Below are 12811 nucleotides of genomic sequence, written 5' to 3' on the forward strand. Positions count from 1 at the left end.
TAACCACAGCGCGCTACGGGCTAACGGAACTGCCGCTAGCAACAGTGTTCTGTGTGAAGTTCTCTTAGAAATCCCGTTTCAACATGCGAGAGAAATGATTATTTTGAATTTAAATTGTCATTTTCAAAATCAAATTCGCATGAATTGTGCCAAATCTCAACGTTTGTCAAAATCATAAATTTGTAATAATCGAGTATCCAATAAATTTCAAAGTTTAACAATCATACAAGATTACTTCCATCAAACTTGGAAATATCTTTGTAAGAATCAATGAATGCATATATCATAACTCGTTTATCTTTCACTGATATCTTATAATTTTCATAATTAATATAGTTCATAAGAAAAATAATTCAGGAAGAGGCTATTAAAATAAAGATAAAATATTAAATGGAATGCTATTCACTTACTCGTCGGAGCTTCAAAATTTTTAAAGATATCCTTTCTTTCAATTTTGGTCAGGTTCCCTTTCTTCTGCGCACCCTATTAGAATATAAATAAATAAATATATAAATAAAAAATGAAATTTTTAACATAATTCCAAATCAATCACCATCATAATTAGAGTTGATCCAAGTGTTATCGTTAACATCACTAGTCCCCCCCTCAATTTCGTTTTAGTTAAACCATCCATTCATGATTCCATAGCTTGTATACTTATATACTTCTCCCACCAAACTTTATCCTTCATACTTGCAACCTTCCCCATATATATACATTTATTTTTATAGGTTTTGCACCAATTACTTGAGGTGCATAAATTCTACTTAATTAAATTAATTATCCAAATCACTCTCCTCCTCCCTTACCTTAATAGTTTCTTTAATCATATTCAATTTAACTCAAATCCATTTAGCCCATAAAATTATGACCCAGACCACACACACATAAATAGCAAGTCTTTAAACAAACTTCCAACTTAAATTTGAATCTTCTCCTTCCTATAACAGCACGGCATAATGGTAACAAGAAGCATGCAAAATATATATACTCCTCTCTCTCTCTCCCCTTTTTTTTTCAGCCACGTATAGCCATAACAGTCACAGAGAAGCCAAATTCTTTTCTGTTACCGGTTCACATATATACTGAGTAAAAGAAGCCTAAACGTGAAGCCTTCTCACCTTGACTCACCACAACAGAAAACCAGGATGAAGAAATTGAAACAGTCGGCTGAACAGGGAAGATATAATCCAAACACTGTCACGATTCACAGCAACGAAAGGAGCTTGACTCCACAGCACCGATACAAGCTTACAATAATAGCTCTACTCTGTTTTGATGCTTTGGGATTTTTCAGCTCAAAACACACGGACTGCACAGCATACGGAAAAATGCAGAAACAGGGAACACGTAACGGTAAAACAGAGCATAAAGCTCACAGTTGAGCTGGGAAAGAAAAGAATCATGAATCCAGCTCCAACGACTAAGTCTCACAGTGGCAGCAACCCAACTGACGATAGAAACCGAGCAGCGACCGAACTCAATGAAGACAGCCAGAAACAGACAGAGAACGATAATAAGGACAGGGAACACAGAGAAAAAAAACAAACTAGAGAAACTTTAGCTTCGACTGCACCGGCCACCACCGTGAACAACAAGGAAGATGAGTCGGTGATCTCTAAAACAAGAAAAGATCAGAGGTATAGGAAGGTTAAGTCGGTCATATTCTCAGACTCTCATTCTCTCTCTGTTTTTCTGGAATCGCCGAGGAAGAGAAGGAAGCTTTTATCATTTTTAGAAAAGGGCAATTTCGTAATTTCAAAGAAGTTGAAAAAAAAATAAAATTCCCTTTTTGTTGCATCAGGGATTCGAACTGGAAACCTTCAGTTACTTGGCATACATTCTTCCATTCTACCAATACTCCTTATTGTTATAATTATCCCTAACATAACTAAAATATATTCATATAATTAATTCAATAAGTATATATATATATATAGATTGTTTAAGGCTATTACAGATAAGCTATGATTGCTTACAAGATGGTGCTAAGCGTATTTTTCTAGATGTTGCTTGTTTCTTTAAAGAGGAGGTATTGGAAACTATTGAAGAAAAACTAGCGGCTTATGATTTTGGTGCAAGGTCTTATATTGAAGTTCTTGTTGACAAATCTCTTGTAACTGTTGCTGATAATGGTAACTTGGGCATGCATGATCTAATACAGCAAATGGGTAGAGAGATTATTAGGCAGGAGGCACCGTCAAATCCTTGTAAATGCAGTAGATTATGGCATTACAAAGATGTTCTCAAAGTATTGCGTGAAAATCTAGTAAGGATCTAAATCTTGTCTGTTTCTTCATATAGCCATATGCATTTAGCTATTGTGCTATTTTGCAATATCTAACTATTATTTCGTTGGACTTCTATTACAGGAAAGCGGTAATATTGAAGGAATAATGCTTGATCCGCCTCAACAAGAAGAAGTGGAGTGGAGTGGTATGGCTTTTGAGAAGATGAGTAATCTTAGGATTCTTGTGGTCCGGAATTCCCAATTTTCAGCTACCCAAAGTATTTTCCAAGTAGTTTAAGATTGCTTGATTGGGCGGGATATCCTCCTACAACTTTGCCACCAGATTTTTCTCCTAAGAAACTAGTTTTCATCAAATTATCTGGTAGACTTTTCAGAATGGAAGAGTCATTCAAGGTATTTTTTTCACTTTATTATTATTTTTTGATCATCTTTAGCTATACTTTTCTACCAAGAATCAAGATTAAATTACATCAACTTCTCGTATTTCCTGGATCTGCAAGACTTTCCTGTTATTCTTTTCTCATCTTTTTTAATCAGAAACTTTACTGTTAATTAAATAATTTAGTTTTTTTTTTTGGCAGAGGTTTGAATGTGTAACGTATATGAATTTCTCATACTGCAAATTCATAACTGAAGTACCTGATATGTCTCAATTTCAAAATTTAAGAAGACTGTTGTTCAAAAGATGTCACAATCTAATCAAAGTTCATGACTCGGTTGGATCTCTGTGTAAGCTGGTTGAATTAAATCTTAGTAGATGCACCAATCTTACAGGCTGTCCACACGAAATCAAGATGACATCTCTTCAAAAGCTTCATCTCAGATATTGCAGGAGCCTTGACCACTTCCCACATATAGTGGGAAAGATGGATGCACTGAGGACAATTTATGCAGAAGACACTGCAATTAAAGAGCTCCCTCCTTCTATTGGAAATCTTCCGAGGCTTGAATCTTTAGTTATAAGCTCCCACAAAAGTCTTAGGGAGCTTCCAAGCAGCTTATTCACGTTGCAAAGCCTTAGTTGGCTTAATTTAAGAGGCATTCAACCTCCGAGCAGAAAATCTTTGAAGAAATCATTGCAAGAGAACCAACCAGTTATTAGCCGCTCAAACTTGAAGATGTTGAATCTCGAAAATTGTTGTCTACTGCTTGAAGATCTTCACCTAGCTCTAAATTGTTTTTGGAATGTGCAAGAGTTAATTTTATCAGGGAGTGACTTTGTGTCCCTTCCTGAGTGCATTATAGAGTGTGCTAATATGCGGAATCTAGTATTGAATAAACTGCAAGAGGCCAAGAGACATACCAGAGTTGCCATCAAAATTGGAAAATATAGAGGCTGAGAATTGCATATAATTATCTACAGGGTCAGTAGGCCATTTATGGTCTCAGGTTTTTGTCATTTTTTTCTTTCTATAATCTTTCTTTTGCCATTTTGAAGTTAATCAAATTAAATGCTGGTCTGATGGTCAGATCTCAGATAGATACTGGTAATTTTCATTTGGCATATGGATTTCTATTTTCTCCAAACAACCATGATTTCATTTCTTGTGCATTGACCGAAACTTTTTCAAAAGAAATCCTTCTATTATCTAGCCATATTTATTATTTCTCATTACTAAATTTTTTTTCTTGTAGAATCTTTTTTCCCCTTTTTCTTTTTCTATCTCTATCTGCAGAATAATGTACGAGTCATTAGATTTCTGAATTGAACTTTTCCGCTTGCATGTCACTAGTTATGAACTGCTTCATGAACTCAAGTCATCATTGAAGTTTATTATCAGCGAAGGTTAAGAACATGTTAGCAGTCTGTTAGGTCCAAAATTAAGTTAAAACATTTTAATGAATGGAGGATTGACTTATTTGAAACTATCTATAAATGATTAAATTGAAAATGCTCCTATCTGTTAGGGATTAAAGTGAGAATTTTTTTTTTTAATTCTCTTATATGTTGTTTCCAGATCTGAAAATGCCTTTGGGCTCTTTTCTGGTAAATCAGGCAAGAAAGGAGTTCCATCACTTGAACATTACTATGCCACCAACAACATTTCCTGATTGATTGTTTCAGCATATGCTGTAAAGGAGGGACATTGTCTTTTTGTGCTCGTGGGAATTTCCCTCATGCTGCCTTTGCTTTTGAGTTGGGAAAGCAAACTTGAGTGAGAAACACTTTGTCCATGTTTCCTTGAGCGTCAATGGTCGTCAAACACAAAGGAGACAAATGCTGCAAATTATGGAACTAGGCAAGGCCATCTGTTTTTATTTGATATAAAAATGGCTTTTGAGCCAGAAGAGTGGGAGAGGCTTGATAGTTTTCTGGAGCTGGATTGGAATGATGTGGCAGTAGAGGTCCTACGTTTGACTCCCCGCAGGAAAAAAGAAGTCATAAAGTTAACACCAGAAATGCCTATAGTTAACTGTGGAGTGTATGCGTACAAACAGCAAACAAACATGGAGAATGTCCTTTTCAAGTCATCTATACTTTCCATGAATGTTCCTATAACTTCACAGAAACGAAGAGCAATTGCTTCTCCTCCTAATGAACCGCCCATGAAGATCTTGAGAAAATTCAAGGGTGTTGATAACGGAAAACTCAATAACACAAAATGGGATAAGGTGAGCTCATATTTCCTACTAGCTTCCATAACATGGTTCTGGGTTATTATTAATTTTTTCCCACTTTCATGTATTGTAGGTCCAGGAGAATCAAACTACACCAAATTTTTCGTTTGTGCTGCAAAAGAAAGATTGTTTTTCCAATAGGTAAGCATGTTTGGTTGTAAATTCAATGAGATGAATGGTTTATTTTTCTAATATGCATTATCATTTGTGAATTGGAAATATCTGTTTATGAAGGAAAGAATGTTATGTCATCACACCTTAGTGGCTTTATGCTTTACCTGAAACCAAAAGGGTATGGGTTCGGTAATGGTAAATCTAATGTTTCATTTCCCGAGGCATTTATCATAGAAACTAGGTAGAGTTTTTGAAATAATGGGGTCAATTTGTTTACCCATACTAACGTGTAATCTTTTTAAAATAATGTGAGACTACAATATTATTACGTAACTATTGACAGATAAAGTTACAGACTAAAGTCTGTTGAAGAGGCGGAGGTTGAATATTGCTAAATATTATGCTATAGCTATCTTTCTGAACGGTACTAAACTTCACAAATATTAATGCGCATCTCAATGCCATCATTAATTGACACCACTGCGAGTGACATCATTTCTAAAGCACCTAGTAGGGTACAAAATATTACAGATATAAGAGGAAATCTCAAGTTGAAACCATTAAGGATACTGGTAAGCCATTCTGCTATATCTTCACAGTCAGCCAAATCTGTGTTTAGACCCAAAGATGAACCAATCCACACTGCCAAAAAAAGCAAAAGATGTTCTCTGGATTTGCATGGATCGTTGCAAAATCCACACCCTATTTATAGCTGCAGGTGATGATCCTTTAATGCTTTAGTTAGGGCAGAGCAGTTTCAAGAACTTTCCACGTGAATAATTGAATTCTATATGGCTCATTTAGAGGCTGAATCTTCCCCAATCTGCCTCCAAATAAACTGTCCCCTGTTGTTTTGCTGTGCCAAATGAGCTGATCCTTCTGATTATTCAAAGAGAATGGAATCTTTAAAGTGGAATCTTCTGCGTTGCTTGATTAGAATGGTTTCAAGAGCTCATGGTTCCGAGTACCTACATCATGAAGTATTATATATCCTGTCATGATTAAGATTAAAATTGTTGGGCACTCTGGTTGCATAGGCTACTAATGGTGTGATTTAATACAACAACATCCAGTACTATCCTACTAGGTGGGTCAGCTATATGGTTCAATAATTAAATATTAAATCCATTACCAATTCTCCACCCAAGCTTTTCAGTGTTTTAATGGATTTCTAAATCTAAGACTTAGATGAGCGGTTATGAATCTCAGCATCCTGCTAAAAATGAAGATATTTGGGTTCGAGAACCAATTGAGAAATCAAATTGTCTTCAGCTGTGAAAAGCATCCACATAGATTTAGCAAGTAGAGGTTGTGGATTTGAAAACCAAGCCGCCAATATCCTGATGAATTAAAGAACGAAAAGGAAAACACAGAAAATGTCTGAAATCATTTGATATTCTCTATTGCTTTGCTTAATACAGTGAATGGTTATTTATACAGTGGGAGTAGCAGTGTGATGGTGATGCGTGTACATCACAAATCAGGAAAGGATATTCTAGAATCAACTGTTGACAAAACCATTAGTTTTTTAAGTCAGTGGTGGTTGGACTTGGGCTGTGAGGGGATTTGGGCTTGGTTTTCATAGGTGATTCGACACTGACTCTATCATTGCTCCTCTCATTAAGTAATCTTCCTTCTGTTCTCAGTTTTAATTTCTAACCCCAAAAGAAGTTTGCCGTATTTATGTCAATTTTATGACAACATTTGATAGAGAGAAGCTTTTGGGGAAGAAGAGTGGAAGAGCCTGAACAGGCTTCTGGAATGGGATTGGAATGATATGGAAATAAAATTATAGAAGCAATACGTGACTAACCAGATTGGATCATAGTTAATTGTGAATTTTGCATGTATTAACAAGAAACAAACATGGAGAATGTTCAGTCAAGTCTTATCCTCCCCAAGTGAAAGAACAAGTTTCAACTTTCGAGGCCACCGACAGAGGAAAACCCAATACCGCAGAAAGACAGACAAGGACAAGGTGAGCGTCTGTTTTCTACTAATGGTCCTTCAAAGTTCTTTTATTTTTATTAACTAGAATGAATCCCCGAAACTTTATCCAATAAATAAATAAATAAATAAATAAATAAATAAATAAATAAATAAAGAATGAATCCCCGAACGATGCACGGGGCATGAAGAATTAAACATCTAGAATTGGAATTCTATATTTACAGTTATTAAAGAATACAATGATTTTTTTTTTTAAATCGTTGTATCAATATACTTTAATTAGCATAATGGTGTTGTGCATAAAAGTAACCAATCTTACCTAGTAGGACAGTGCTTATTGATGTTGTATGAATATACTTTAACCATGCATATCAAAGAAAAATAATAAAAATTTTGGCAAATGAACATTTTCTATTATATGGATTTATGAGATGGTAAATTAAAAAAAAACATAGTAATTAATAGATACTAAATATAGATACCTCTCTTGGTTAAAATTCGAACATTAGTTAGCCATGTTATGAGATATTAATATCTTCTACTAAACCCAACTCCTATTAGGTGGTTAATTATTATTTGGGCAACACCTAGATACTTAGTTGTATATATTTAATTTACTTTTATCCAGTTTAATAAAAACAAATGGATTTTAATGTATTGGGTTGTCCAAGTGCAAATGGACATAAAAAGATGTGGGAAGTTCTCACATCGAATAAAGTTAGACTTAATAACTAATATATAATAAAAAAAAATGCCTATAAACTTAAGTTTTGATATTTTGGGTTAAGATATGATATCCTATTGTTACTTTTGCCTATCTCTTCTTCTCCTCATTCTTGAGCGGTCACTCTCCATTTCTATCAAGTAATATAAGTACCTGGTTTTGTTTGGGACCTGAAAGCTCATTATTGTGTATACATTTGAGTCTCAAAAATGACTACACACCATTTGAAATCAAGAACTGGGCTATTCTAAGACTTGAGGATTGTTAGGTTTGATATGGAGAACTTGTAGATTCACATTTGAGGTGTCACGCTCCACAAAATAAAGGATGACCAACACAGGATGTGAACCACCACACCTCCAATTGGGTAATTATGTTTTAGTTTGAATTAAAACATGTGTAAACATTTTTGATGTTAATAAAAGCTTCAATATTTTTGTAAAAATTTTGACAGAATCTCCTCTACAAATAGGATCTCTTGAAAATTTTACAATACAATATTTTTACACAAAATATCATTTTTTTATCAGGAGTTCAACTCTTTCTAGCCAACAATAGAATATATATATATATATATATATAACAAAATAAATAACCTAACTATAAACTATGTGAAGCACCTATAAATGAATTTACAAAATAAAATTTCATAATTTAAAGCTTTACATCAAAAGAAATGTAATTCTTAGCTTCTCCACTTCTAGTCAATAATGGACTCCTCAATGCTCAATAGATGGTTCACCATCAGCAACACTGTTTGTGACTAAAATTATTTTCAATGAATAACGTCTCAATAATAAAGTCAAAAAAATGTAAATGGATATATTCTAATAATGATAAACAAATTTACAAGGAGCCACTAAATTTGAGAATTTAAATATCCTAATTACTTCACAAATATTGAATCATTAATGTCTAAATAAATAAACAATTTGTCACCTAACTATAAGGAATCAAGTAAATTAAATAATTAAATCAGCATATAAATATTTATTAATTAAAAACAATGAAATTTATTTTTCACAAATCCGATAAAATTAATTTATTTATGAGGACTTTACATAACAGATAATAGACATGGACACAGTTCATGGGATAATTAACCAGACACGGCTAACGCCACAAAACAAATGTGGACATAGTTTATGAGAGTAATTAACCAGATGTGGTTGATGCCATGAAACAGATGTGGACACACAATCCATGAGGATAACTAACCACATGTGATCGAAGTTAAGAAACAGATGTGGACACATAATCCATAAAGGTAACTAACCAGGCGTGGTTGAAGTCATAGAACAGACGTAGACACACGATCCATAAAGGTAACTAATCAAATATGGTCGAAGCCACAAAACAAATGTAGGTATAAGACTCACGAATAACAAATGTGAGAATAATACTCATGAAAATCAAACTAGTTAATTCTTAATCATAGCGCGCCAAAGGCTAACAAAACTGTCGTTAGTAACAATGTTCTGCTTCAAGTCTTCTCAAAATCTTTTTTCAAATATGCGAGGAAAAATAAACATTTTTGAAATACAACTTTCATTCTTATTACCATACTCGCATGAATTACCTTAAGCATCAATTTAATATTTGTAAAAATAAAATTTTATAAATAACATCTATTCTTGCATTTACATGATAACCAAAATTTTTAAAACTAGTCAAAATAATTTCATTATCTTAAAAATATAATTTATAAAAAAATACATGTACATGCCATAACTTAATTATTCTTTGTCACATTTCATAGGATAAAATAATTTAACTAAAGTACCCAACACTTTTCATAATAATTAAAAATAATTTATATAAAAATATAATATTTCAGTAAAAGAGATTCTGTTGGTAAATTAGTTGGAACATTATTCACTTACCTGAAATTCTTAGAATTCAAATTTTCTCTTTCAACTTCAATCAAATTCCTCTTTTTCTAAATACCCAATAAATCATATTAAATTTTTTACTAAATATTTAACCACTATAATAGTTCCTTTTTCAACATCATTACTACTAATATTAAATTATGGTGCATGTGAAACTTTAAATATCAAGGCTTAACTCTTAAAAATTATCATTAGCATTTGATCAAAACACCAAATACATACATACATATATATATATATATATATATCATTTCCAAACCACTCATAAAACTCTAGCATTTAAGTAATTCATCAACAAGCCATCCATATCCAAGAATTCAAGTAATCACATTTTTTTTCATAGTTAAGTCTCCTTGGCAACTTCCAAATACTTTCCACAAGAACTCAAATAGTTTAATATAAATTTCCTAGTCAAATTTCCTTTTGAATCTCCAAATTAGGTTCATAGAGCAATAGTACTCAATTTGGGCATACCACTTACAAGAATCAATGAAATCTAAAAAGAAAATGTATGAAAATCAAATAAAGCTTCTTCTAACAAGTATAGTATCATACACCTTACATATACTAATTTTTTTCAAGCTCAAACCAACTTTTTGCTCTTTGATTTCATATCCCAAAATTCTCTAATATATAAATGAATAAAAGAATCAGCTTCCTAAGTTCCTTTTCTTCATTCACTAAATCAATCTTAACTTTAAAAACTTAAATCATCATCTTCCACATTTCACATGACAGCACTAAACCATAAATTCAGCTTCAATTTAATTTCTCTCTTTCTCACATGAGGAACGGTAGCAGTAGCAGATCACAAAACAAAATTTTGGAACTTCAAGATTATTATTTCTTACATTCACACCACAGTAAAACCAGCAATGGAAAGGTCCAAAACTCCTCACCTTAGGTAGCTGACGATGCACGTATAAGGAAGAAAAAAACATAATCTACAACTGAACAGGGGAAGAGCTTCGACAGAGCTTCCACAGTCTTCATCTGCAACGAACAGTAACAAAATGAAAGAGAAGAGAGACCTGAACGTTCACACCATCTCTTGGACAAAGGAAGAAGTAGGACGTTGATGATCTGAAACAGGGGAGGAAGAGAAAAACCATGAGTTTAGTAGAGCAGCGACGAACGAAGCTTTAGCGCACACTCATGCCAGCGACGCTGAAGACGGAGGGAAAAAATCTCGTGGAGGCAAGGGTAATTTAGTAATTTCATAGTGCAATAGGAAAAAAATACCCCTTTTTAGCTTCAGCTAGATTCAAACTCCATACCAAATGAAAGAATTATATGCACAATTTCACTGAACCAACAGGATTCGCATTCCGTGCTTATCACCCACGAGGTGATTCCAGCCCTTCATTTTCTTTTAAAATGATCTCTGCCCTTAATTTTAAATTAATTTTTAAATATTTTAAATATTATATTTTTGAAAATAAAAATTATAAAAAAAATTTAATATTAAATTTGGACTGTTCTCGATGCTCATTACATAATGAGTACTATCATACACATCACTCCTGACAGGATCTTGACAATCCAGATTTAAATTTTTATTTTATTTTATATTAATCAAAATAAAAATGCATAAAAAAGATCAAATTTTTAATAAATCTGTTGATAATCAAATTTAGTAGTTTATATTTAATCTGGATGATCCAATTTAATATAAATTTTTTTACATCTTTTATAAATTAACTGTTCAAATATATTTTAGATAGTCCAGATACAATCTGAATGCTCCAATATAATATTAATTTTTTATAATTTTTACAAATTGACTATCTAGATATATTTTTAGACACTCAAAATTTAATAATAATTTTGTACAATTTTTATTTTCAAAAATATAATATTTAAAATATTTAAAAATTAATTTAAAATTAAGGGCAGAGATCATTTTGGGAGAAAATGAAGGGCTGAGATCACCTTGTGGGTGATGAGCACGAAATGCGAACCCGAACCAACAGTCTTTAATATCATATTTGTTTTAAACATTAATAAATTAAAAATATACTTTAAACAAATTATGTATTTATTTTTATTTTACTTATCAAGGTTATTACAATTAGGTTGTTTAAATGTGAGTAGACATAAGATAATGTGGGAAGTTTTGCATCAAAAAAGTTGGGCTTAATCATTAATGTATAATAAAGAGAAAGCACTTATAAACTTAAATTTTGAGGTTTTGAGTTAAGATGTGGTGTTTTTTGCTATTCTTATATGTCTCTCCTTTCCTCCTATTCTCAAGCGGTCGCTCTCCATTCCTAATATAATGTGTCAATAATATGAGTTAAATGATAATTTAAACTTTAAATTATAGGTTGACGGGCAATTTGAACCCTAAATTTATGTGTGATATATTTTAAATTTTAAATAATTAAAAAATTTGGGATGATCTCACCCATCATTAATTAGGAATTAGTGTCTGTTCTTTATGTATAGTGGGGCCCATCATTTTTGGCCTTTTTAGCTTCCAAGCTTCTAATTCTCTCTCTTCCCATGTCCTACCCTCCCCTCCTTCAGCCTCCTTCTGTTACATTCTGTGCATGGACATGCCTTCTTCTTCAAGAAGCTTTGCTATGACCTCCCATGGTGCTTTGTCTTCTCCTAATAGAGGCGTTTGCAAGAGGAAGTGGAGAAAATGGGTGTTGGAAATCTGGGAGCTAGGCATCAAACGCCAAAGATGTTGGTGCCACCCTGCACTTCCAAGGCCGTGATGCGCTCAACTTCTCCGCGCTCGCCACAAGCCTTCCATGTTTGGCCACCAACAATGTTGATGACATTCGCACAGCAACACATGAAATTGCCTTGTGGCTGAGGACCAATCAAGCAGCAAGGGACATTGACGTTGACCACTTAGTTTAGGTTCACATTATCATTTAATCCTAATAATATTAATAACAAGAATTTATTGTAATTTAAATAATTTATAAATATATAAGATTATGTATACCAATAAAGTTTATAAAATATACTTTACAATTTTATTTTTAAAAACAAAAATATAAAATTTTAAGAATATCCTCCATTTAATACTTCATTTATGAAGGAATATAAAAAAAGAGAATATAATGGGAATGAGAATGATAATATTAAAAAAGTATAATTAATGAAACCTTATTTTTATCAAAATATCTTGTATTTTATGATATAAACTTTTTAAAAGCGTCTTATAATTTAAAATGGAAAGGGTACTTAATATTATGTCTCTTTTCAACAAAATGGTAAAAAGTATTTTAAATTCTTAAGCGTGTA

General features: G+C 32.6%; 1 protein-coding gene across 4 annotated transcripts; it reads left to right on the plus strand.

The window, feature by feature from the left end:
• The first annotated feature begins 1976 nt into the window (after window positions 1-1976).
• On the plus strand, window positions 1977-5286 carry LOC129284970 (protein SUPPRESSOR OF npr1-1, CONSTITUTIVE 1-like). Of its 4 annotated transcripts, none has more exons than XR_008587040.1 (5): window positions 1977-2269; window positions 2373-2644; window positions 2833-3738; window positions 4210-4864; window positions 4944-5286. XR_008587040.1 is itself a non-coding variant. In XM_054920494.1 (3 exons), exons 2-3 carry the CDS (start codon window positions 2627-2629, stop codon window positions 3589-3591), a joined length of 777 nt encoding a protein of 258 aa, XP_054776469.1. In that variant the 5' UTR covers window positions 1977-2269; window positions 2373-2626; the 3' UTR covers window positions 3592-4145. The 4 variants fall into 4 exon arrangements, 1 of the variants encoding a protein (XP_054776469.1); XR_008587041.1 differs by having other exon boundaries at window positions 4317-4864; XR_008587042.1 differs by having other exon boundaries at window positions 2833-3640.
• Window positions 5287-12811: the final 7525 nt, after the last annotated feature.

Source organism: Prosopis cineraria, unplaced genomic scaffold (assembly GCF_029017545.1).
Source record: "Prosopis cineraria cultivar Desert tree isolate PC_DT_omini unplaced genomic scaffold, ASM2901754v1 PC11, whole genome shotgun sequence".
Taxonomy (NCBI): domain Eukaryota; kingdom Viridiplantae; phylum Streptophyta; class Magnoliopsida; order Fabales; family Fabaceae; genus Prosopis; species Prosopis cineraria.